Source organism: Dama dama, chromosome 33, assembly GCF_033118175.1.
Source record: "Dama dama isolate Ldn47 chromosome 33, ASM3311817v1, whole genome shotgun sequence".
NCBI lineage: Eukaryota > Metazoa > Chordata > Mammalia > Artiodactyla > Cervidae > Dama > Dama dama.
The window spans coordinates 35,352,410-35,379,263 of NC_083713.1; the positions used below are offsets into that span (position 1 = coordinate 35,352,410).

A 26,854-nucleotide genomic window follows, 5' to 3' on the forward strand; every position below is an offset into this window, starting at 1 on the left:
TCTTTGAAAGATTCCTGCTCACACAAGTCTTCAGCAACACTCACTAGCATAGACGGTTTGGAGAAGCGAGGCCACTGCAGGATTCCCTGTTCAAAGCTGAACCAATATTCACCATTGACATATCCATTCATCTGTGCAGGGTCATTGGAAATCCTCTCTCTCTAGTTTTTCCTTCCCTTCAGGGAGCAATGCTTAAAAGAGCAAACCCCTGGTGTGAAGAGATAGGAGAATTCTCAGCACGCCAATGGTGCCAGGAATCGAATTAAAGTTGTCCATTTGCAGATGACTGTGTGTTGGAGCTCTCAGCATACAGAGGCACTGTGCTTTCTGTTGATGCTTTGTTTACTTGAAATTCTGTCAGTGCCACTTCAATTGAATTTTTTTAATGGCAAAAGTCATATCATGCCAAAAATATGCCAAGAGGGTGAAAACACTATGAAATGTGTTGCTCTCTAGAGTTATATAGCATTCCCAAGGCTTGCTCAAGGAAAAATAAAAATTTTAAAGCTTTGCAAGAAAAGATTGTTGTGGCCACAAAAAAAAAAGAAAAAAAAAAAAAGTTAAATAATTACTGAATTCACTTCTTTTTTAAGGAGTTCAAAACTTGTCTTGTATTCTGCAATTATTGACATTCCCAGATCTATGTTGAAATAAATCACATTTTGATATGACTGAGCCTACAATTTTGTCTATTTTCACATGCATTATCTCTTCTAAGTGGGAGGCACTGAGAAGACAGGAGTTGCCATTAAATCTTTAGATGCCAGAAGTCAGCACTGGAGATGTTTTCTCCAGTTTGATTTCCTTTGTTATCATAAGAGACGTTACTGTGGTTTAATTTATTGGACAAAGTTAAAAAACTGTCAGAATTAGATTTGTTGAGGTAAGATTTTAAAACCCCAGAAAGAATATAACCTGTTTAGAAGATGAAAGTTGAGAACACACGGTCTCTTTCCAAGTCCCAGAGAGCCAAAAAGCATGTTGCAAATAATTGTCGGATTTAAGTCTGCAATTGGTACTAGTTGATTATGTTTCTTCTTTCACTTGGATTTCTCTCTGTTTTATTTTGCAAATAGTGAAGAGTGCCTGGCATAAAGTAGGCCCTCAATAATAGTTATTATTAGAGTGAATAAAGGATGTTTAGTATTTCATTTTATAATTAAGAATTCTTTATTTTTCTTTATTTTTCATAGCACCTAAATTAAAAAAAAATCAGTTCCATGGTTAACTTGGCAGATTCTATTTAATGTTTATTTTCTCCTGGAAGCAAGTTTTACCTGTTTTCCTAGGATTGCATTTGGAACAATGTGGGGATTACATTTACCCTAAACATCTATAGGTACTTAAATGTCTACTGGATGCAAGTTATGCAGTAGCTTGTTTGTTCCACATTCATTATAATATCACCCTTGGAAAGCAGGCATATGTAGTTTGAAAAGCAGCGTTGCAGCAAACAATTTAATCTAAGTAAGTGACCTTACACAGAAGAGAAAATGTACAATAACAGCCAAGCTTGTAAAAAAGCAGGCTGTACTCTAAAGCAACCCAAAACTGATTCTAACATATCGACCACTGTGAAGAGACTATGTTGTCATTATGAGAGCAAGCTACTGTTTTCGTAAGTACCTATTACTCCTTTTAGATCTACTGAAAAACACTTGTAGTGTGACTCTTCTCAAAAACAGCAGTCACCCCCCCCCCCAACACACACAAAGTCCTCTCCTCCCACCCAGTGCATTTATTTAATATTTTAAACTATGCTAAGTTTCAATTCCCACTGATAAAATTCCTGATGGAATAGGCCATTCCTTCTCTTTCATGATCTAAATGTTTCTTAGAAATGTCATATCTGGTTATCCTCAATATAAAAATCACCCATGAAAGTTACCACGGTGAAACCTTACATCTTAAATATCAGTCTGTGCCCCCTAGCCATTAGTTATCAAATATCATTTAGACTAGTCATGACATAAACTCTGTTAATAGTTTTACAAATAGATTGCAAATGTTACAGATTTAACTAGAAGAAACTTAAAGTCATATTTATAATGCTTGTTTTTGAAATTTGATTACTCATACAAAGTGTTTAAACAGAATATTTAAACATATGGATTAAGTATTTTGTGGTGATCTTTTTGCATGAATCATATTCAGTAGCACCCATAATATTTTCTGATGGAGTCTTGTTTTATCTGTTAGGTTTCATGAAGGCTGCATTAATGAATATCATAATTGTCTATTGTATTTGATATTAGCCACACACATCATAGGTATTAATAAAAAATATCTGTTATCCTGATTTTATAAAAGAGTAACAAATACTATTTACGTAGATAGTGTCTTCTCTGTGTTTCATAAGAATCTAGTAATGGAAGTTTTATCACTAATTTGACAATTTCTTTCTTTTTTTTAATTGTACTGTGTACAAGTATAGTGAAAGGTACATAAGATGAATAAGAGTCTGAGCCTAGGGAAAGAAAATAACACATAAACAATTTTGGTATAAGAGATTAAGTGCCATAATTAGCTGAATGGTTCTTTCAATTCTAGAAATTTTTTGTAGATGATTTAAACACTTTCTGGTTAAGTTCCCAAAATATCTTCTTGCATGATTATGTGTAACTGGTAATCAGACATCATTCTAATCACTGGATGCTATTGCAATATAGCACTCATACTCACTTATCAAAAATAATTTTGTTGGAGATGTGCAGTATAACTTAATCAGTGTTATAAGTTCATAAGATTTTGATACACACACACATACACACAAACATGATAAGTACTGGAAACAGAAAAAAAGATAACTTCAAGGACGTCATGGTTAATGAGAAAGCCAGAAAGACACAGTGCGGTTGGCCTAGGATGGAAAGGATGCTGTGGATCAGGGAATGGCATTGCAGGCAAAGAAAGCAGGCTACAAGGATGTGAGGTATGACAGAGACTGAGATGCTTCCTCAAAGTTGGTAGTATGTATCAGTATAAGGTATTCTCAATAACACAGGATCTAGAAATACACAGAAAATTTCAAAGCAAATATTAATATATTCAAAGGAAGATGAAAAATGACTTTAATGGAGGTCATTGCTACATGATTATAGATAATGGTCATTTCATATTTATTTCTCTGTGTTTGCCATATTTTAAAGTAATAAGCTTCTGTTTCAAAATCAGGGAAAACAAGCTTTTTTTAATGTAAGCCCCAAATACATACATGCTGTGCTATGCTATGCTTAGTACTCAGTCATATGAAGCTCTTTGCTACCCACACATACATATGAAAAAAGAAGAACACATCTAAAAGACACCCCTAAAAAGGGATGAGGCTGACCTCAAACAAAAGCATGGGAATGAAGAAGAAATAGATATTAGTGTTTCAGAAATGAATTGCGAAAACTTTGTCATTGATTGAACGTAGGGTAAGAGAAGAGCTAGAATACCTGGAGAGTGAGCAGTGAATTTTCTTTGCGTGTGTTGAAAAACCAACTCTAGCTGTCAGGAAAAATTATTTTTTGGTAAAAGTAATACAATAAGTTACTGGCAGGTCCAGAAAATGAAAATCCCCTAATCATAAATGAGTAGAAGGGTTAGAAGATGTATCATATTATGCTTCGGAAATCTACTTACCTGTAACTTCCCTTCAGTACTTCTCTTTAGTTCCGGCCCCTGGGACACCAAAGAACTCCTTCTGGCAGTGACAGTTCCTGGACAGTAACATCATGTACTAGTTAGTTGCTTTTCTGCTATTATCTCGTTTAATTCTCAAACTTCAATAAAATTATTATTACCGCCAAATTCAAAGGTGGGAATATTGAGACTTAGGAAGGCTAAGTAGTTTGCCTAAGGACCCAAGACTAGAAACTAGAAATGTAAGGATTCAAATCTGGGACAATTCAAATATATGCCCAAATTCAAATCCACCATGGTTAGGTTATAACAATACTGACATTTCAACAGAATTGATTATTAAAAATTAAAGGTCCTTATTATGGTGAATGATGATCTTTCGAAGATAGTTCTTCGTAAGAAGAGATATTATGAACAGTATGAAAAAAGATTTTGGTACAGTATCTATAACAAAGGCTGGATTCCTGTTTTGTTTTCTGAACATGTGTTCTTTCAAATGCAAGTATTATAGCCTATAGCAAATTCTACATTATTAAGTTTCTTCCAAGAGAACTTGTACTATTTTCTTCATTCAATAAGATACATAGGAATTGGTAGATTCTCACCTAAAGTTACTTGTTTTGTTTTTTTTTTCAAATGGGTAGAAGTTAATGAGAGGTCCAGAAAGTATACAGAGGGCTAGGATCATACTTCTTGATTATATACTTCCTCTCAGAGGTGAGTACCATGACAATGGATATGGACAAGCCCTAGTTTGGAGACTAAGATGGACTTGTTCAAGAGCTCTGAGTGGTGAAACTAGAAGGGTGATTTTTATGTATGGGGAAATATCTTGCTCAATGTTGGCCTAGAAGGCAGTATCAAAGCCAGTGTGTAGAAAATATAGATTTTAGTAAAAAGATGTGGAGTAACAAACTGTTAGAATATGATTACACTTAAGTTCTGGCTCCAATTCTGTCCATTGTTAGCTATGTAGTCATAACTTATTTTATACATTATGTCAGTTGGCATGTATAGCAATTTGTGGGGTGGACTAGTGAGGCCTCTCAAGTTCTGAGACTGGTCTTCAGACTAAGGTTATTGTGATAATGACCAGTAAATAATAATTTACTAGTACTAAAATGAATTTTTTTGGCTCCTTATCTTCTATTGAAAAGAACAAAATAAAACATAAATAATGTTTCTTTTAATTTGTGAGAGCACTGAGTTATTAATACAAGTCACTGGAACCATCTGTTGACCCAGGCAAGAAGGGTGCTGTGTTTTAGAAAGTTCAGTCTTGCCCTCTTCCAATACTCTCCTTTTTCCCATCACGAGAAATCCAAGGGCCATGAGGATGTGCCCACTTGGAACCTGTGCCCTTCTTTGAGACCATGTCCCTGGCACCTGAAATTCCCTGACTCTACTTCCTGAACCCATGTGGGGCTCTTATCCAGGTCTGTCTTTGATGTGTACACTTCTAGGCCCAAGAGGAGGATAGGAGGCAGCTGGGTGGAGGGGGGATGGCAGGGAATGGATGGAACACTCATCTATAGCATCTATAATAGGCCTCTTGATGATAAGGAACAAGAGGGAAAGAGCCATCGGTCAGCCTCTCATTCTAAAAGAGATCTAATGATCCCAGGGACAGAAAATTCTAAATTTTAACTTAGCCTTCCTTCTTAGTGTTTATAAAGATAAAATTTTCAAGGTAGAAAGAAAAAAACATTTTAACATTTTTGTTCAGTTTATAATTTGCAAAATAATTTATGACTTTATACCTTAAGTATTTAGACATGTGGTATGTTAGAGCCTACATGAAATCTTTCTATACAGATACAGATATAGAGACAGATATAGATATATATCTGTATTAGACATATAGCTATGAACAAGACAAAATCCCTGTCCTATTCTAATGGTATGGATACCTGATGTCAGAGATTAGTCTAGTAGGTGATGCAGATGAAATAGAAAAATAAAAGGCATGTGAAAATGCAGTATAAGTACAGGCTGATATGGAAAATAGAGAAGAAGGGAAGGCAGTGTTGTGTGGGAAATCTTCCTAGATGAAGTAATATCATTTGGCTTACTGGCCAGAGTTTCCTGAACCCTTTGTCTAGGGTTTTCCACATGTTTTTTATAATCTCTTGTGTCAATTTTTCTTTGCTCCATAAACTGCTGTTCACCTTTATTAAGATATTTAACAGTGAGGATAATTCTTACATGCTTGCCACATCACTTTCTCTCCACCCATGTCTTTGTCACCACTCACTTCCCCCATCACCACTCACCATGGCTTCTGACCCCACCACTCACTCACAGATCATCTCTAGCCCCCAATTGCCTATGTTCTCTCCTATTGTACTTGACTTCTCTGACGCCTGTGCTACAATTAAAGTATTCTATTCTTCCTTACTTGTCTTTTACAATAGCATAGTCTCTCCCTCTGTGACTCTCTTTCTCTTCTATAAATGTGTCCTCCCAACTGCCTACTCCTTAAATGCTGATTGAACTCAAGAGTTCCATTCTCATCTCATTCTATACCATTCTGTTTCTGCTATGCCTTCCATGGCCATAACTTCAATGATTCCCATTTGCTCATGATTCCTAAATATCCTTCTAGATCTTTGACTTCTTTCAAAAGATGGGAACTTCTAGTGGCCAACTCACTGGTTATATGAGCTAAGAACCATGGAGTTCTCCAAGGAGAGCCAAAGTGCAACAGGTTTGTGTCACATGATCCAGATTGCAATTCTGGCTCAGGAGTGGCCTTGGGAAAGTTCCTTAGAGTCAGGCAACCTGTTTCATCATATATAAAAGGGAATTAATCCCTCACTAGGCTTCTGAAGGATGAAGTGTAATATCCACCACAATCTCTTTATTAACTAGTTGACAGATATCTCACAAGAATTTCTATTTTTATGATGATATCCCTCCTGTTTTTCATTCTTCTAACTGGTCAGCTCATTCTTTCAACTCTACATCTGAAATCTTTCTCAGATTTTTTTCCTTCTTTCTGTTCAAGTTCAGACTCTGCTTCTAGTCTATTCCCCTCTCTCTTCTGGCCTATATATTGTTATTGATATATTTCTAAAGAAGAGAGAAGGGCAGCACTTTATGTTGGCAGTAGGATAAAGTCTGAACATTTAAGTCCCTTTGCAAACTGAATTCAAGCTTTATCATTACCTCCATCCTACTCATGCACAGACATATACATGTCTCCTATCTTCTAACCATACCAAGCTACTCTGTTTCCTGGATATTCCTGGTACAGTAAGCTTTATCTGTGACTCTAATTGAGTCCTGTCTTGGGCAGGAAAACTCATCTCTCTCTATTCTGATAAAATTCTATTCAGCTTTCAAGATATGCCTCAAACCTTTACTTCTTGATATAGCCACCTTCCCCTGCCAAGTTCAGAACTAAATCTTATCTTTTGTAAATCACCACTAAATACAGACCATAAGTTCCACTGGGGCAGAGACCTCTGTCTCCTAGCACTCAGGGCAGAAGCTCTCAAGTTGTAGTAGGTATTGATGTTATTATAGCATGAGTGCCACCATCATGTTTTAAACAATTTAGCCAACTAGTCCCATTTGTTTTTCTAGTGACAACAAAAGTTGTCAAGATTCAGAGATTTAAGGAAGATTGTTTTCAGGATTCTAGTTTTGAAATTTAAAATATATTTTCTCTGTAAATTATTTTTTCATAATTGACTACTTGAAAACACAGAGAAAGGAAAGGAAAAGAGAGAAAATAACTCACTGCCTCAAAATTTTGGAAGTTGAGGGTGTTTGGGGGGGGGCGGGGAGCGGGTGTCTTGGAGTAAATATGAAAGAATTAAAGACATAAGTAAAAGAAAATGAATTTTTCTCAGGTTTCATTTTTGTTTGCTTGCTTGGCTGTTTGTTACATGGAAGAATATTGATTTAAGTTTTATTAGCTCAGGAATATGACAAATGAAAGGTTCTAAGAATGATAACGCTGTTACTAGGTCTTGTGAATCCTTGAAAAGTTTAAGGACTAATGAACCCTAGTTCTCTTTAAAAATTATTTGCAAGCTTAAGTATATGACTTTTCTGCATGTTCAGACCAGTGTCACAATGGTATGGCCAATAAGTGAAGTTTGAAACCTACCTTCTCCTGAAAATCTTGATAATACAAATCTCCCCATTACCACTACCGTTTTATAATGCCTTATAATCATAACTTGTATTTATGTGGTTATATTTATGTTTTTTATTCTCTACACTAAAACTTCTTCTGTGTATACTCCCTAGATTATTTTTCTCAAATTAGAAATAAAACTAAGGCAAATTCTGCCAACCTTCTATAACTCAGGGTTAGAGCTAGGTAAAATATCTGTTAACTAAGTACTCAATTCCTAATTGAAATTCATAATTAAAACTATATCTTCATCATTATGAAAAATTATTTTGAAAGCTTACCAAAAGAATTGCTCATATTTATCATTAATATTATTGCCACCATATTATTTGACATCTTAGGGCCTCTTCACTTTTGTAATAAATTCAAATATACAAAACATCCACTCTCTTTTCTAAAACATTCATAAATTCTATGATTCAGAAATTAGGTTATTCTAGATTATGATAAGGCATTCCAAAGGCACTGAAAGGGACCCTTTCTTAATTTTTTGTCTTTTCATTTTTTATCTATAAGTCATTTAAGCACGTAAATATAGGTTTCTAGTAGTTTCATACATTGGCTTTGTCTTCTGTGGTTCTGAATACGAATTCAGTCAAGACAAAGAAACTGGAAGATATTTTGATCTGAAAGCTATAGGAATTCATAAGGGAATGAGTTGGTTTCTTCTCTGCTTTGTAATGCAAAGAAGTGCATGCCACAAAATCAGATGAAGCAAGCCATTAATTTGACAGTCTCAGTTCTCATAGCTATTGATTCAGAAAGCTAAATACAGATATGGAAGCTTATTGGCTCCAATTAAGAGTCCTGAAGCTTGAGGTAAGAAGTGAGAGGGTATTGGGAGAAGAGGAATCATTCACTAACAGAATCCTTCGTAACATTTTCTCATGAATGGGTATGAACTCTTGGTCTCCTGGGTTTCCGTTTGTTTGTTTTTTGTACTTTTTCATTTATTGACTCTCTTTATGGAATACTCTCAGAATGTTTGTTTAGCAAACAAAAGATATTTATCTTATCATGTGAGACATTTTCATGACAACAAGCTCAAGAGCTTCCTCATAAGTCTCAAGAAATATTTTCAGTTCCTTCTATATAATTTTATATACATGGAAATACCTCTGGATATACTCTATTGATAGACTAATCAATATAGATTCTATAGGTATATACTTATTTTAGCACATTCATCACCTTGCGTGGAAGAACTCCTCTCTTTAGAGGTATGTAGCAGGCCTTTTTTTTTTTTTTTTTGGCCCATATCAATAAGAAGACTAACTAACTCTCATGACCACCTTTAGTGCATATAAATAATGTATGTGTATATAGAGAGAGTACTGTTTTTTAATGTTAAGATCTTAATAAAGAGTGCTACGAAAAGGAAGACTCTAAGAGGAAAATGTTATTCCCATTTTTAAGAACAATCCAGGCAACAATAGTGAAGTGGGTTGCAGTTTGCTTCTCCAATCCAACAAAGCAGTGTGGCATTATTTGGAACTGCAATTATGAAAGGCCAACATTTCTGCAAATATTCCTTTCAGTATGTCAGTTTTTTTCTCATGTTTTAGTGAAAGAAATGCAATTTTTTTCCTTTTTATGATCATAATACATTTATATCTTGGGTAACTTTCCATGTATAATCAAGTTACAGGAAGGATTTTTCCTGAGGTGTGGGGATGCTGATGAGGAAAATCTTGATAGATAACATCAATTATCCATTATAATCAATTATCAGTTATCAGTTCCTTATCATTTGTTAACAAATCCTCAGTTGAAAAACCTTCCGACCAGCTTTGCAGTAGACGAAAATTTGCTGTACATTGGATATGATCTAACTCTAATAGAAGACGATTGCATTTCCAAGCAGGAAAAAAAAAAAAAAAGATTATTGTAATAAATCTAGCATCACAGCAACAATTCATGGAGCTTAATTATGACACTACTAAATGTGAAAATCTATTCAGCGCTAGGAACACTTTTCACATTACATTCACGCTAAAGATTGGCTGTTAAGAGCTCATTACTGGTATTTTTCTAAAGAGTGGTTTATTAAACACAGTTACCTAATAAGCATCTTTGGTGGTGCAAATTGCTGAAAACAGTAATGAGTCTGATTAGACTTCATTTCAATTACGACAGCTTGTCTAGCAAAAAATTTATATATGTATATATAACTTTTTTTTTTTTTTTCCTGCTGCTTCAGAATCTGGCTACAAGACACTACAGAGTTTAAAAAATAAAAAGCCACCTCTGTATTTCCTTTCCACAGTTCACTAATGAAGACAGAATTGTCCAAGTCATCATCCAATTTACACACTGGGAAAGTGGATGGACAAAGTGGAGTCACAATCATGTTTGCTTAAAAACAGCAAAGGCTGCCTTAACCAATATGTCTAAATAAGGTCACCTTTAGTTTCTCTCTGCTTTGTTGTGGGTTTTTTTTTTTTCCTTAGGAATATAAAACTATAAATGAGATGGAGACTTAAACATGATTCTTTCCTATTTGGATTGTGGAGGTTATTCTCCAGATTAATAGGCTCACCTTTCAATTATGTTTTATCCATGGATCTGCTACTTAAAATCATAACAATATAGAAAGCTGTTGGATTTTGCATGCTAATTATCTCACTGATTTTTTTTTTAAATATATTAGGAAAAAAATAAAAGAAGCCCAGTTTTATGAATGTGCACTAATACATCAGAAAGTGTAAAGGAATGTTCATTAGACACTAAATTTGATTTTTATATTTTTAAAAAGTATGTTATTTAGCCACATTTAACAGCTAACCTCCTATTAAATCATGCCTGAATATACTGCTCAAATTGAAAGAAAAAAATTGTTAATGTAAAAAGCCTTTTAAGTGATTAAGCTGTCATTGCTGTCATTCGGGCATTCTAGTAACATTTTAATGCTTCTGAGAGCTATGGCTGGGTTTGCAATCCACTATTTTATATTTTCTGAATAGATTATTTTTAAAGTATAATATCATTTGACACTGAGCTGGATAAAATAATTTCTGAAGTAAAATATGAAAACAATGGCTGGCTATAGAAGCATTTTTAAAAAGGAAGGCACCATAAAACATACTAACCTGAAAAACTTCTCAAGTTAGCTAAGTGATCATGTAATGGCTGTAAGACTGAAAATCATAGAAAAAGGAAATTATAGTACTCTTGTAGGCATTTGGATACTTTCAAAAAGATTTACTTAAAAGGAGACCAGTTCCAGGTATTTACTTAAAAGGAGTTCCAGTTAAAGGTTCAGTGAGGAGGAATGCACTTTTAAACCTATAATTCATTAATTCTGTGAATTTTCTATTCTGTTTAAGGGGGAAAAAAAAAACACAAAACTTTGGTACAGAAAACACAAGAACAATTCTAAATTTAAATTGGAGTACTTTCCTGTCAGTTATTATATATTTTAATTTTTGCATTTCAAGGATTTCTTAAATATTTCATCTGAGAAGATTCTAATGAAGTGTTTTTCTTTCTGAATAAAATTGAGAACATATGTCAATATATAATATTGTCATTAGGTTTTCTTCTTGGAAAAACTTTACATATATAAACCTAGACCTCCTTGAAAATGCATAAGGAAGCAATGTTCATACTGTATTTTGAGGTCATAAATAAGACTTTTAATTTTTATTAACTATGGAAACTTTTTGAAATGTATGACTTGATTCAAACCAAAAATAAATATATAGCTGAAAAAAACTTTTAAGTGATACTTATATTTGATTAAAATGTTATGTGTACATGCTAGTTAAATAACTTAGAATGTGCTTTGGGTTCAAATTATAAATAATGAAGCAGATCATTTTTAAGATAAAAGCATTTTTTTAAAATCTTTTTCTTCTCTGTCATCTTTCCCCTTTCTCTGTATCCTTTCCACAACTATAGACTGAATACTTGAGCACACATATACAAGTGCCTAGATTTGATTTTCCTCGATAATCTACCTGTATCACCTGCAGGGTTCTGGTTTTCCTGTTGTTTAGCAACTTTGGATACATAGGATGTATAATATTTGAAGAGGTAGCAGGAAGATTTGACTTATTTACTCTTTTAACACAAGCAACTAAAACTAGCAAATTTTGAATTAAATTTCTTTCAAATTATCTGCTAATTTATAAATATGACTGGGAAAATAACTTCCTTTTCCTTAAAATTATTAGCAAATACTGCAGCTTATGCAAAACTGAGGCCAATAAAATAGTTCATTATCATCAGTAAGAAGTTTAAAATTATAGAGTAGTGTTCACCATATAGAAGTAACATCATTAACAGCTTTAAATTCTATTGACTGGTTGAGAGCAACCTTACATTTCACAGCTATATTAAAGTAAGCTGTGTTTGTTCATAACAGAATACAGTTGGATTGGGATTAAAGTAGAATTTATGAGTAAAAGGGGCTTCCTTGATGGTTCAGTGGTAAAGAATCTGCCGGCAATGCAGGAGACCCGGGTTCAGTCCCTGGGTCAGGAAGATCCCTTGGAGAAGGAAATGGCCACCCACTCCAGTATTCTTGCCTAGAGAATTCCGTGGACAAGAGGAGCCTCCTGGGCTACGTCCATAAGGTCACAAGAGTAGGTAGGACACAACTGAGCGACTCTTACTTACTTAAAAGCAAAAAAGAAGGATCTGTATTTCGTGTGACAAATGCCAGTGGATCAACCGTTTATTCAGTTTAGTCCAAACCTAAACATTTTCAGTTTTTTTTTTTTTTAATCACAATGACCTTGTGTATACTAACGGTAGATGAAACTATGCAGTTGAATATTGTCATGGAGAATGCACTTAAGATGGAATCTGAAGAAACAATTCGTTTGTAGTACCTTCTATTGTTAGCTTTCCCCAAGGATTACTTTGTTGGACACCCCCTCTAGGAAAGGAAATGCCACTTTCTTTAAAGATGCTATAACCCTTTCTTCTGTGTCTGTTTCATTACGCAGCATTCTTTGTTTTTACAAAAGGAAGAGCCAACACTGCTAATGACTGGACTGTCATTCACACCGCACTTTAACAATGTTCTGTTTGTCTGGAAATGAGAGCATCAGAATTACAGATAGTGATGGTTCTCAGATTTGTATCGCCAAACCATAGAATGGGGCCAGGTAGGGAGAATGGAGAAGAGAGGAAACTACTGTTGTTACTAAGAGCTCTTCACTTTTAATCCTTGACCATGTTGGTTGTATTCTGTAGCAGTTTATCTTCATATGTTGTCTTATATGGACAAAACAACACTAAACCTACAAAAATTCATTTCATGTGTTGCTTTCCATTGCCTTCAGATTAAAGTTATTTTCTTCAGGCTGGACTAAATTATACACAGGTCCCAGGAGTGAAGGACACTGAATTAATGCACTGTGTCACCCAGCCTTGACTATAGAATATTTTTATCAAAGTCCAAGGCACTATTTTGTTATTGCATTAAAAATTAATGCACGGATTGTCAAAAAGAGAAAAATGCATAAGTAACCTAAACAAATTTTGTCTGGGCTTTGCACACTTTAGAGTCACCTTAAGTGATGAGTTTTTAAGGAGAATGGTTGAAGTTGTATACCTATATGTAAATAGTATTTTTACTCCTTTGTCTAATTACGTGAGAGAGACCACCAAATTAAATAAGTAGTCTTAATAATTTATTTTGTTTTATGTAACCTGTCTTTTTAGAGCAAGGTTTCAGAGGAACAGAAAAAGAGGTTAAATGCAAATTCCATCTTACACAAGGTCATGGGGCTTGAGAGATTCTGAACTTGTTTACTGACCTCTGTCAGTAAGGTATATTGGGCAACAATGAATGTAGTTCAGCTTAAATATAACTAAATTGAGCTTTAGACTTATATATACTTGAAATAGAATAGGCACATGCAAATAACTATTTACAAATAGCACTACGCACACATAACGATTAACATAACATTTTAGCAGTGTGAACAAGGACATTAGCCAGCCATGTCATAATTCAAGATTGGTACCATGCCCGGTTTGTGTTAATTAAAAGTGCAAATTTATTTTCTATGGCACAAGAGTATCTGGAGAATCAACTGAAATTACCTCAGACTTTCAGGAGGATAGTAATGTTATCTCAGCAGAATCCTTTTTTAAAATAAATACTCAGAACACATAGAAAGTGTGCCGTACTTGCGGCATTTGGCTTTCTCTTTCTGGACCAGTCATACAGGCTGGATCCTGTGACTCTAGCGCGGGGCTCTCAGGTTGTGTTAACCCCGTTTATCCCTGCACGCTACAGCTCACCTGTTATTTACACACATAAGAGGGTTGATACTGCAGAACAAGGGGAGTGCTCTGTTGTGACACAGAACATACATATTCATTAGCCCTGGCAGTCCCTATGGACATATGTGTGTGCCCTGATGATCTTCGTATGACAAAAAGAACCGGAGTGGGGGAAGGGTAGATGGCCTTAATGGATTGAAAACGTATATAGAAAAAGGGAAGAGACAGAATGAGAAATAAAAGGCCATAAAGTAACAACTTTAAAGGTTAACTACAAAGCACGATTTAAAGTGATTAAAATTGTCTAAAATCATTCACAGCGGTAGAATTACATCTGATTCAACATGGTAATGTCAGTCCTCTTACCCACTAACCCTCAAACTGTTTCCCTTGCAATAGTTGATAACACCTGACACTTAATACTAAGATTCAGAGTGTGAATCATCTGTATATTTTAAATTGCATGTATACACATACTTGTGCATTCTTTTGAATTAATTATGGTAGGATATGCACAAAATTTTGGACACTGCTTTTTACTTGATTTAGATGATAATTCAAAAACTTGTACACATATGCTTTTGTAAAACTACCCCCCTGCAAAGAGGAAAACCCACAAATCTGAACTATAATTTTAAAATATATGGATTTTCTGTGAGTGTGATTGTATATTCACTTGAATATTTTTACATATGGGAAATTTTGTGAACCCCCACAGGAGAAGAATAATTATTTATTTAAGTTGTCCTAACCCTCATCCATGCTTCCAGGATCCCTTACCTGAAGCTAAGTACCAGTTTCCTAATTTATCTCTCAGTTTCTGCTCTTGCTTTCTTGTAGGCCTTATTTAAAATAGAAGAATTGTTGAAGGATAGGGAAGCCTGGCACGCTGTAGTCCATGGGTCGTTAAGAGTCAGACACAACTCAGCAGCTGAACAACCAACAATTCTTCTATTTATGGTTTGATGAGTGAATATTTTGTTGCCATGAATAAAATTTAATGCATTTTAGGGAAACTGATTCAGATCATAAGCTACCCACAAATTTAATTGAAGGACAGGGTATATGCCATTCTAGTCCAAGTCATGATGTCTGTAATATTGAATACTTGCTTTTAAAGCCTAAAAGGATGACATATAGAATAAGATCAGTTGCTTATCCAGATATCACCTACCCAACAAATTTCTATAAGAATTAAGTAGCATAAGTTTGGAGTAACTTAAAGTCTCAAAAGTTGTACTAGAAGTTATGATTGACTATTACTATTAAATGAAGTATTGGTTTGTGGAATAAGAACCTATGGCATATTTGGGGAGAATATTAGGAATGGCGGAGACTTAATGTGGAAAACAACTAGAAAAAGTATCTAACAAATCAAAGCAAGCAGGGGGGAACACTGAAATGACAGCAGTCTGGAGACCAGTGTTTTTAAGGAATCATTTCTCATTTTACACCGTTGTACTAGTGACACTGAATCATCAAGGAAAATATCAAATATTTTCCCTGTGCTTTGAGTAGGAGGGCAGGAATGCGTCTAATAAAAAGAATTCGGAAAATTTTAATCTAAAGGCACTACTTTTTTTAAGTTTTAAAGTACTATACTTGCTGGTTTTCAAGAAAATGTACTTAAGTGGAAAAACTAAAGCTTGGAGCTTCAGAGTGAAATCATAATTTTAACTGCTTATGTGACCAGCAGATACTGTAGAAATATCTGATGTTGTAATAGGAAGTTGGAGTTTCATGACAAAGTAGAGAGAGGGCATGCCATGTCTAGTGGGACCTCAGATTTGGCCAATGGTTGCCAGGCAAGAATGAGAGCTAGTCTTATAAGATCAATCAGCTTGTCTTGAAAAAGTGGGATATACAGAAATACAGTTTCTTTTATTATTAAGTTGACTGATTTTTAAAACTCTGGACTGGCCAAACAAAACATAGTTACAGGTTATGTGCTGCCTTCTGGCTGTCAGGTAGCAATTTCTCTATATTGGATGGTGAAGTATTTAAACTGTATTTACTAAGGACCATTTAGCCATAAATGCCTTTGTGAGTTTTAAAAAGGCTTGCTTTATGCAAATAAGGTAGAGTAGGGGGAGGGAGTAATTTGCTGCAAACTGTATTATAATTTGGAGTCTTGAGGTATGAAAGTGTGATTTAAAGAGAAAACTCTTTGACAGTATTGCTATATAATTAGAATATCTTATTTTCAGACTGTGGGCTGTGAGATCATCCTTAACTGGTTTTAAATATCTGTTGTTTCTTACTTGTGGTCTCCACAGTGAGTCACAAACACCATAAAGAATAAATACTATAAAATAGTTTGAATTTTTGACATCTTTTTGATTAAGAAGATCATGCTCTGTGTTTTGCTGAGTATGAAAGAATTCCTATCCCTTTCTTACAACCAACATACCTAATGGAAAATTTCCCTTTCAGTAGCTGTCCAGACGTTGAAGAAAAAGTGATTTATAAATTCTAGGAGTCATTTTAGTTCTTCTTCTGTCTAGTCAGTTTTATTTTGTTTTGTGTTTAATTCATCTCTGGCTTTTTCAAAATAAATGCATAACAAGAAACACTTGTGTAGCAGGTCACAGTTGGAAATTATTTTCCCAAATATTGCTGCTTTAGGTAACCTTAGTAACAATCCAGTAAGGTATATGTGCGTGTGTGCTCAGCCGTTTCAGTCCTGTCTGACTCTGTACAGCGACCCTGTGGACTGCAGCCTGCCAAGGTCCTCTATCCATGGAATTCTCCAGGCAAGAATACTGGAGTGCGTTCCCGATGCCCTCTTCCAGGGGATCTTGCTGACCCAGGGATAGAACCTGCTTTTCTCCTGTGGCTCCTGCATTGGCAGGTGGGTTCTTTACCACTAGCACCACCTGGGAAGCCCCCTGGTAAGGTATATGATACCATTATTGTCTATATTTAAATGGCTGAAAAAAGTGAGTATAATATACTTAGATGATTTCACCAAGATTAGAACAAATAAGTGAAGGCATGGATCAGGGCCAGTGGTCTGATTTTCAAGCTCAGGATATTCACTCTTCAGACAAAATTCTAGGACCTTCTTTATGTTTTCTCCAGTCCATTCTATCCCAACAATCCAGTAGTGCCTCCAAATAAAACACTGTGTTAGATAGTCTTCAACCTCATAGTACTCCATGACAAGTGAAGTACTGAACTATAGCGGAGGCTGTCTGGATTGGGGACTAGGTCATTAGAAAGATCTAATCTCTAAAATCCAAGTTTAAGAGACGTTAGAATGTGAAATTATAAAGAATGCAGAAAACTGGAAAAGTTCATTGTCTGGTAAATGGATCCCCTTGATTTAATTTCTTAGCATTGAACCACAAGGCTTTATACACATAGTGGACCCTCAGTTTGTTGACTAATTAAGATGTACAGTTCCTATATCATATTCAGTTTATAAAGGACTTTCATTTTGGTGTTCTGAAGATGGAGCCTATTTAAATTGATTAAGGAGAATGTATATTTCTGTGTTTGTACCCTTCACTTTTCACCTGATAGTACTTTTAAATATGATATCACATTTTCAGTCTAAGAGTTACTAGGAAATGGACTAAGGAAGATTTCAGATCAATTAGATTAGAACAGGTCATACTAGATACTGCTGTGTTGGCCTCTTGGCTTATGAGGGTGGGTACACAAAAGGAGAATGCTCTTAGTCTGTAGGAGATTTCAATTGGTCATCACTCTGCTTGAAGGATAAAGGTAAGTAGATAACTGCATGGAGCCAGTTTTCAGTGCCAGGAAGTTTATAGTCCCCCTCTTAAACTACTTTTTTTTTTTCTTTTGGAGGATAATTGCGTGATACAATGTTGTGATGGTTTCTGCCCTATATCTACATGAATCAGCCATAGGCATACATATGTCCCTCCGTACTGAACCTCCCTCCCATCTCCCCCCGCCCCCCATCCCACACCTCTAGGGTGTCACAGAGCACCAGCTTTGGGTTCCCTGCATCAAACAGCAACTTTCCACTGGCTATCTCTTTTACATCTGGTAATATATATGTTTCAGTGTTTATGTTCAATGTATATGTTTCAATGCTACTCTCTCAAATCATCCCACCCTCTCCTTCCCCCACTGTGACCAAAAGTCTGTCCTTTCTGTCTCAGATGTCTCTGATTATTCAGTGAATGTGTTTGCTACTGTCTACTTGAAATTTTGAATGTTCTGTGTTAGTTCTGCCATTTCCTACCTAGCAGATGATGAATCTGTTGCATTATTAGGCTAAGGGGGCTGTCAACTATTAAAATTACTTTATTATATTTACACCAGTAGTGTTTGTTTTCTAGAGAGAATCTTGGTGAGTATAGTGTGCAGTTTGTTTGTTTTTAAATGATAATGAAAGGTTCAGAAGTACAGTAGCCCAAAGGAGTGTACTAGGTGTAAGGATGTCATGCAGGCCTGTGTGAGCGCTATGCAGCTTTTAGAGCAAGCCTGCCATGCCTGCAGGTGTTTGCCTCGGGTGCCTGCCCTTAGGAAGTCTGAGAAAACCTGCAAATGAAGGCAGAGTCCCTGACGGCCAGAATTACCCTATGGGAACCTTGTAGAAGGGAGCAGCTCTTATAGACCTCGTGAACTTTGAATAGCATATGTCAGGAGTGTGGGTGGGGCAGTCTTAGATTAATATTTCCAGGAATGTGTGCTAAAAATACTTTCTAGAAGACCTGGTTTTTTTAATCCCAATTTCCTCCTATTCTGCAAGTTGTTTTTATGCCCGTCATTTTTCTGTGTGACAGTTTCTTTATCATTTTGAAGCTGTGACAAAACTTTTAAGGATGCCACAGTTGTTTTGCTTCAAACTAATTAAAGTGTCAAATAGAAGAAATAAAGCAATGAGGCAGCAACTGTTTAGTAATTAAATCTAAGTTATAAAATGGTCAGTAATGATAAGAATGGAAAATGTTATCCAAATTGACCAGTTTTATGGGAACTATAGACTTGTTCAATTATATATACATAAATTCATCCTATTACAATAAAATAACAAAATGCTTAGGCTTTTTACTATAGTATCTGTCATCCTTGTGAACACTTATGTTAAGGTATCTTAAAAGCAATTTTCTATTAAATTACATATTTTAAAAACAAACACATTGCATTGTGAAATCTGCCAGCTGTTTTCTTGAGAATTTTATGATACTTTCAAAAATAAAAATTGATGTTTTGGAACAATTCTTCAATTATCTTGAACTGTTTTTCTTACTTTCCACTGTTTTCTGAATTTTTATTGTTCCTATTAAGCTATTTCTAGACGGCAGTGGGAGTTATTGTGCTGGAGTCCTGTTTCTAATAACATTAAAATAGTGTTGTTTCTGAGGTTTTTCTCTTCATGTTCCAAAGAGAAACCATATACAAGCTTTTTTTAAACCCATCTTATTATTTGGGTGCCAAGTTAAATGACACGCATGTGCTACTTCTTACAGATAACAGCAGTGTAATCAAAGGGAGTGTGATAGTTTGTTTAAAGAACATTTGGCTCTTCATTTTACTTCCATTGCACGTCAGAACTATCACCACAAATAAATAGAACAATAATAATGACAATGAAAAGAAGTTTCATTAGTTCTATTTCTAATTAGTATTAAAATTCAAGAAACTGAGGAAGAAGTTCTTTGTGCTCCTATAGATCAGGACAGTCTCCTGAACACTGGCTTCTTGAGCGCCTACTAATATTAGGAACTAGTTTATGGTTTAGCTATTAATTTATACTTTCAAATGCTATTAATGATTTTAAAGTACGATAAATACTCGTGTTTCAGGGGATGTGAATAATTCTGTTCTCTTAAGGTTATTTAACAGAAGCTCGATCTTAACTTTTGCAGCCTTGCTTATTAGGTTGTTATTTAGTATGAATCAATAAATAAACTTTCAATTATCTTGGTAAGCACATCCAAAAATAGCATGAGAATCAAAAGGCAATGGTGTATCCAGTAATTGTTCCAAATAAATAATTTTGATAGGATTTTTGCTTAATTTCAGATGAAATAGAAATCTTAAGAAATTTAATTATTTTTGCTAGAGTGAAACTATGCAGTTAAACTATGCATTTTACTACCCAGTGAAAATGGCCAACCTGTTTTATTTAAATTTTATATTCCTGTCTTTCACAGTGACTATAACTTACTAAAAAACTTGTGCATATATTTTACAAATGATTAATTTACAAGGAAAATTTTAAGCCCAATGGAGGTGAAAGTTGCCCTTTTGGGTTATTTTTTAAAATAATTATTCTAAAGCTAAAGTGGTCTCATTTTCTAAAAATCAGACACTTTTTTTAATAGAAAAAATCATGTTTGTTATGTATGTTTGTTGAATAATGCCAATAATGACTTAGCTCAGCTAACTGAAAGGAAGCCAGACCTTTCATGGGTGTGTGTGTGTACATGTGTGTGTATGTGTTGTGTTTGTGAAAAAAATTCCATTGCCTGTGACTCCTAAATTATTTTTGAGACCTTTTTTTTCAAGATACTTATTCATGTTTCTTCTGTATCAATCTAATCGAATTCCTACTCATAGCATATGTGTTTTCTTGTTTTCTCAACTCTGTATTTTGGTAATCTTTTAAAGAAAAAAAATCCTAATAGAAATTCCCTGGAAATAATTTACAGGACTAATGAATTTGTAGGTCTTTTAGACAGTTCTACATTACAGTCACATTAATATTCTCTCGTTTTTATAAGGCTTGAAAGTAAATCCCATGACACTAGAAGAATTTAGATACTGATTACTTGCGATTGGTTCCTGGTGATTTGCTCTTAATAATTTCCAGTTGAATTTAATGAAAGTATGATTCCTGAAATGCTGCTTCATTAAAATTGCATCTTTTCCCCTTTAAGTGTGGTCTCGGTCATTTCACCCATTTTGCAGTGTGTTTTCCTCCCCCTTAAAAAGTAATGATTGAGAAAGCAGAAACAATTAAGAATATCACTTTAGTTCTTCCTAGAAGACTCCCCTGCACGCCACCCCCCCCCCCAATACAATCCGGAGTTCCTCTTAAGTGAAATGATGCCAGCTACACTTTATCAGGACTTTATAATATATTCTTTCCAATTGATGAGATTATTTTTTAAAATACAGTTTTAAAAGAGAGACATGATGATTTGGGGGGAGATGCAGAAAAGTAAAGAATCTATTGTGTATACAAGAGAAGTAAGGCATTTAGATTTTTTTTACTAAAAAATTCATTATATATTCATATATATGAAGCTTGATTAAGTTATACAGTGCAGCATTCAGATTTAATTTTAACTGAGATGGTGATTTGCAAATGAATATCTACATGGATCCTTTTTTAAAATCCAAATGCAAATGAGTACAATTGCAGTAAAATATATTTGCAAATGAATCCTGTTGCTTTATTCATTTATTGTGTAATTACTGCAATCCTTCCCACCTTGTTTTCAGTATTTCTTAATCATTAAGTCGGAAGCCTGACAGCAGTGCCAGCCCTGGCATGATTCTCTTTGACTAAAACCTTGTAAATTAACACAATTAGCACAGCATCATCCTGCTAATTAACTTCCAGTGTCTGGTGCAGTGGTTTTGCAAACAAGGAAGAGGGAGTCAGAAGGGAATCGACATGCCATTCTGTTACCAAACTCCGTGCTATGTTCAGTTTAGCTCCGTAAGTCAGAGCTGGCCATGCCAGAAGCCAGAGTCAGGTAATGAAGAGCTAAAGGGGTTGGAGGAGGAAAGCATAAGGGGGTAGGAGCTGTCAACATAGACTGCGGTAATTCAGAAGGGAGCTGATGCCACAGATGCTTCATTTAGACCAGACCTCCTTCTTATCAAGGAATCGCTGCCAGAGGGCACAAGAGAGTTTGCAAAATTCACTTAGGGTAATACAAAGGAGATTAAGGAAGCCTGCTTAATATAGCTGTATCAGAATAGGAAGTGTTCCAATCAAGAAGAGATTAGGAGGAGTCAGCACTGCGAAATAGAACAGGGTTCCAGTGCTCTTCTGTAACTTAAGTATATGAGAGTCCTCAAGGGTACATTATAAATCCCTTTGGGTACTGGTTCCCTAATGTGGGAAGTAAGGTAATGTCTAAGGTCTCTCTGTAAACTGTAAAATTGAAATGATTCTCTAACTCTGCTTGATATTTTCTATCTCTTTTTAAATATATTTATTTATTTGGCTGTGGTGGGTCTTAGTTGCAGCACTCGGGATCTTTCATTGCCGTGCACAGATTCTCTAATTGCGGTGTGCAGGCTCAGTCTCAGTCGTGGTGCTCAGGCTTAGTCGCCCCACAGAGTATGGGATCTTAGTTCCCCAACTAAGGATCAGACCTGCATTCCCTGCATTGCAAGGTGGATTCTTAACCGCTGGGACAACCAGGGAAGTCCTTGCTTTGTATTTGCTCTTAAATGAGAAAATAGTCCTGTATAGTTGGCTACATAGTCATCTTGCTTCACTTAGTAGCAGATGATAGAGTTACATACATGTAGCATCTCATTTTCTCATTGTACATTCGAGTATGTGCCACTACACTTAGAAAAGAGTCAAAATCCAGATTCTCTCTGTTCTTATCTTCCCTTTTACCTGCTTCTTTCCTATCTCCCCCTTACTCTCTTCATGAATATATATGAATATATATGCATACATATATACATATATATATATATATCCTCCCCTCTTAGTACCTTGGAAGCTGTAAGGCAGAGAGAAAGATGATAACAGAAGGAAGAAGAACACTAGCTAGAAGACCGACAGACAAGTGATGCTTGTTTTTTGTTTTTGTTTTTTTTTTTTCAGAGTTTCAACAACAGGACTGAGAGGCAGAAAGGAGCCAGTTGTAATTCATACCGAGTTGTAGGCTTTGTGTGATGAAAGCGATGGAGCGCTGCCTGGGAGATTGCTTTGCTGCACTCCACGAAGCAGATTTGAAACTGTCGTGGACCACTTTAGATGAGAGTTGGATTATGGAATGACCTGCTATGTCTGTGTCATATTGTTCTGCACAGGGAGCATTATACTGTGCTAACTAGGTGTTCAGTACCAAATAAGAGAGGTATCCTAGATGTGATCTGTCAGCTGTGTCTCATTTTTATATTGGTTAAAATATAAAACAGAAAGTGTGGTGTGAAGAGGCAGGATAGCTAGATATGGCACATGTTAATACTATCACGTGCTAGATGTTTAAAATGTATGCATATTATATTGTGAGAACCTGTGATTGAATTCTAATTTGACAGGGATGTGTGTGTACATATATATGTGTTTCTGTGTGTGTGTAGCAAGTAACTCTATGGGCTTAGCAGAAATAAATTTGCTTATTACTCAAGAATGAAAAAAATGTAGGTCTTCTACAGAGTTTTCATTTAAATTCAGTTTACTTTTTATCCAGGGCTGAAATTCAGTCCCTTTTCAGATGTGTGCATGGTAGAGACCATAATAGGTGTCATAAACTGTGGAAATCCTTTATAATGTCACTATCGTTGGTAGAAAATAACGGGTAACAAAAGAAGTTGGGTGGAAAAGCTTTAACAGTTCTGATGAGTATCTAAATAAATGAACCTTCTTCCCCCAAATCTTTAGGCTTGAAGATGCAGTGGACGCCGGAGCACGCCCAGTGGCCCGAACAGCACTTTGACATCACTTCCACCACTCGGTCTCCCGCCCACAAAGTTGAAGCTTACAGAGGTCATTTGCAGCGCACCTACCAGTACGCCTGGGCAAACGATGACATATCTGCTCTGACGGCATCCAACCTACTAAAAAAATATGCAGAGAAGTATTCTGGCATCTTGGAAGGCCCTGTGGACCGACCCGTACTCAGCAACTACTCGGATGCACCATCAGGACTAGTGAATGGTCGGAAGAATGAAAGTGAACCCTGGCAGCCTTCCTTGAATTCAGACGCTGTTTATCCCATGAACTGTGTTCCGGATGTGATCACCGCCAGCAAAGCTGGAGTCAGTTCAGCCCTCCCTCCAGCAGATGTCTCTGCGAGCATAGGGAGCTCTCCTGGGGTGGCCAGCAACCTGGCAGAACCTAGTTATTCGAGCAGTACCTGTGGAAGCCACACTGTACCTAGTCTTCACGCAGGGCTCCCGTCTCAGGAATACGCCCCGGGATACAACGGCTCGTATTTGCATTCTACGTACAGTGGCCAGCCCGCACCCGCACTTCCGTCACCGCACCCTTCTCCCCTGCACAGCTCCGGGCTCCTCCAGCCGCCGCCGCCGCCTCCCCCGCCGCCGGCGCTGGTCCCGGGCTACAACGGGACTTCCAACCTTGCCAGTTACAGCTACCCCGCTGCGAGCTATCCTCCGCAGACCGCTGTGGGGTCGGGGTACAGCCCCGGGGGGGCGCCCCCTCCTCCTTCAGCATATCTGCCTTCAGGAATCCCTGCCCCCACACCCCTGCCCCCCACCACTGTAGCTGGCTACACCTACCAGGGCCACGGCCTGACGCCGATCGCGCCCTCGGCGCTGGCAAACAGCTCGGCGAGCTCTCTCAAAAGGAAAGCTTTCTACATGGCAGGGCAAGGAGACATGGACTCCAGCTATGGAAATTACAGCTACGGCCAACAGAGGTCCGCACAGAGTCCTATGTACAGAATGTCCGACAGCAGCATTTCAAACTCAAACCGGGGGAATGGCTTTGACAGAAGTGCTGAAACATCATCCTTAGCATTTAAGCCAACGAAGCAGCTAATGTCCTCCGAACAGCAGAGGAAATTCAGCAGCCAGTCCAGTAGGGCTCTGACCCCTCCTTCCTACAGTACTGCTAAAAATTCACTGGGATCGAGATCCAGTGAATCCTTCGGCAAGTACACGTCGCCCGTGATGAGCGAACACGGGGAGGAGCACAGACAGCTGCTCTCTCACCCCATGCAGGGCCCCGGACTCCGCGCAGCTACCTCAGCCAACCACTCCGTGGACGAGCAACTGAAGAATGCAGACACACACCTCATCGACCTGGTAACCAACGAGATCATCACCCAAGGACCGCCAGTGGACTGGAACGACATCGCAGGTCTCGATCTGGTAAAGGCTGTCATTAAAGAGGAGGTTTTGTGGCCTGTGTTGAGGTCAGACGCGTTCAGTGGACTGACGGCCTTACCTCGGAGCATCCTTTTATTTGGACCTCGGGGAACAGGCAAAACGTTACTGGGCAGGTGCATAGCTAGTCAGCTGGGGGCCACGTTTTTCAAGATCGCTGGTTCTGGACTTCTCGCCAAGTGGTTAGGAGAAGCAGAGAAGATCATCCACGCCTCTTTCCTCGTGGCCAGATGTCGTCAGCCCTCAGTGATTTTCGTCAGTGACATTGACATGCTTCTCTCCTCTCAAGTGAGTGAGGAACACAGTCCAGTCAGTCGGATGAGAACCGAATTTCTGATGCAGCTGGACACTGTGCTGACGTCGGCTGAGGACCAAATCATAGTGATCTGTGCCACCAGTAAGCCAGAAGAGATAGACGAATCTCTTCGGAGGTACTTCATGAAACGACTTTTAATCCCACTTCCTGACAGCACAGCAAGACACCAGATAATAGTACAACTGCTCTCACAGCACAATTACTGTCTCAATGACAAGGAGTTTGCACTGCTCGTCCAGCGCACAGAAGGCTTTTCTGGGCTAGACGTGGCTCATCTGTGTCAGGAAGCGGTGGTGGGTCCCCTCCATGCCATGCCAGCCACAGACCTTTCAGCCATTATGCCCAGCCAGTTGAGGCCGGTTACATATCAAGACTTTGAAAATGCTTTCTGCAAGATTCAGCCTAGCATATCTCAAAAAGAGCTTGATATGTATGTTGAATGGAACAAAATGTTTGGTTGTAGTCAGTGATAACTTCTTTAAAAAAAAAAAAAAATGTGATGAATGTTGGCGCGCACACACACATCAAACCTGCTACATAGGGTATAGATCCCCTTTTCAGTAGTGTTTAAATCGCAAAGGGTACTGGGGAAGAAGACGATTAAGTTGCATCTTTCGAGTCAGGGTAGATTTGGAGGAAGAAGGCATCCAGTGAGACCTTCGGATGTGAAAGCCCCAGATGACAGAAAGCATCTGCCGATGCTCAGTTCAGTTCAAGCTAGACAACACTCACCAAGGAGCAAGGTGCAAGTGTGTTGATTTCAGAAGGACGTGAACCTCGTGTGTTGATTCCATTCTGCTGTTCTCGAGATTTAGTTGCTGTCAAGTGCCTGGAGTGGTGCTTTATTTTTTGTTTGCCTCACAATTACATTGGTGGCATGTGCTAATATAAAGAGCTTTAACTTCAAACATTATTGGACTAAAGAGATGAACGGTTGTGTTTCGACAGAAAACCAGATTTTTGCCATTTTAAGAGCAACAGTATTCCTCAATCCTGTCTGTTCTGCAGTATTAAGCTAAGAACAGGTAAAACAGGGTAACGGTAATCTGGACCTTAATTTCTGCAGTTCATTTCTTTTAATGTTCTTGTCTGCAAAAACTCAGGAAAGTGATTGTGTTTTGTACAGTACCTCAAAGGAATGTGTTGAAAGCACTATGTACTGCTGAGAGTAATGGGATAGGCTTCAATGTTACTTTATATTAAAATGTATGTTTACCTCAACAATTGGAAAATAGCAAGGAAAATTACTTTGAATGTATCCGGAAAAATACTGACGCGTGATACAGCTGAATATTTACAATTTAAAGTAAAAATGGAAGGATTTTTTAAAAAGGTTCTTTCACTAATTATGGGGAATTAACCAGAGCAGAATAATTCTTTATATCAATACCTGCAAGAGTTCTTCGTACATTGCTCCTTGATAACGAAGTGAAAATTTCCTTAAAAGGTACACTGGTTAATGGAAAGCTATTTACTCAGTTTGTGTTAGT

The 26,854-nt window shown here is 37.0% G+C and overlaps 1 protein-coding gene across 1 annotated transcript in view; it reads left to right on the forward strand.

Moving 5' to 3' along the window:
• Nucleotides 1-26,585, forward strand: part of FIGN (fidgetin, microtubule severing factor) — a 125,357-nt gene extending 98,772 nt beyond the window's left edge. The window contains exon 3 of the mRNA XM_061135161.1: nucleotides 23,580-26,585. Within this exon, the coding sequence (XP_060991144.1) occupies nucleotides 23,580-25,834 (2,255 nt within the window). The 3' untranslated portion in view covers nucleotides 25,835-26,585. The remainder of the gene's footprint in view (nucleotides 1-23,579) is intronic.
• Nucleotides 26,586-26,854: the final 269 nt, after the last annotated feature.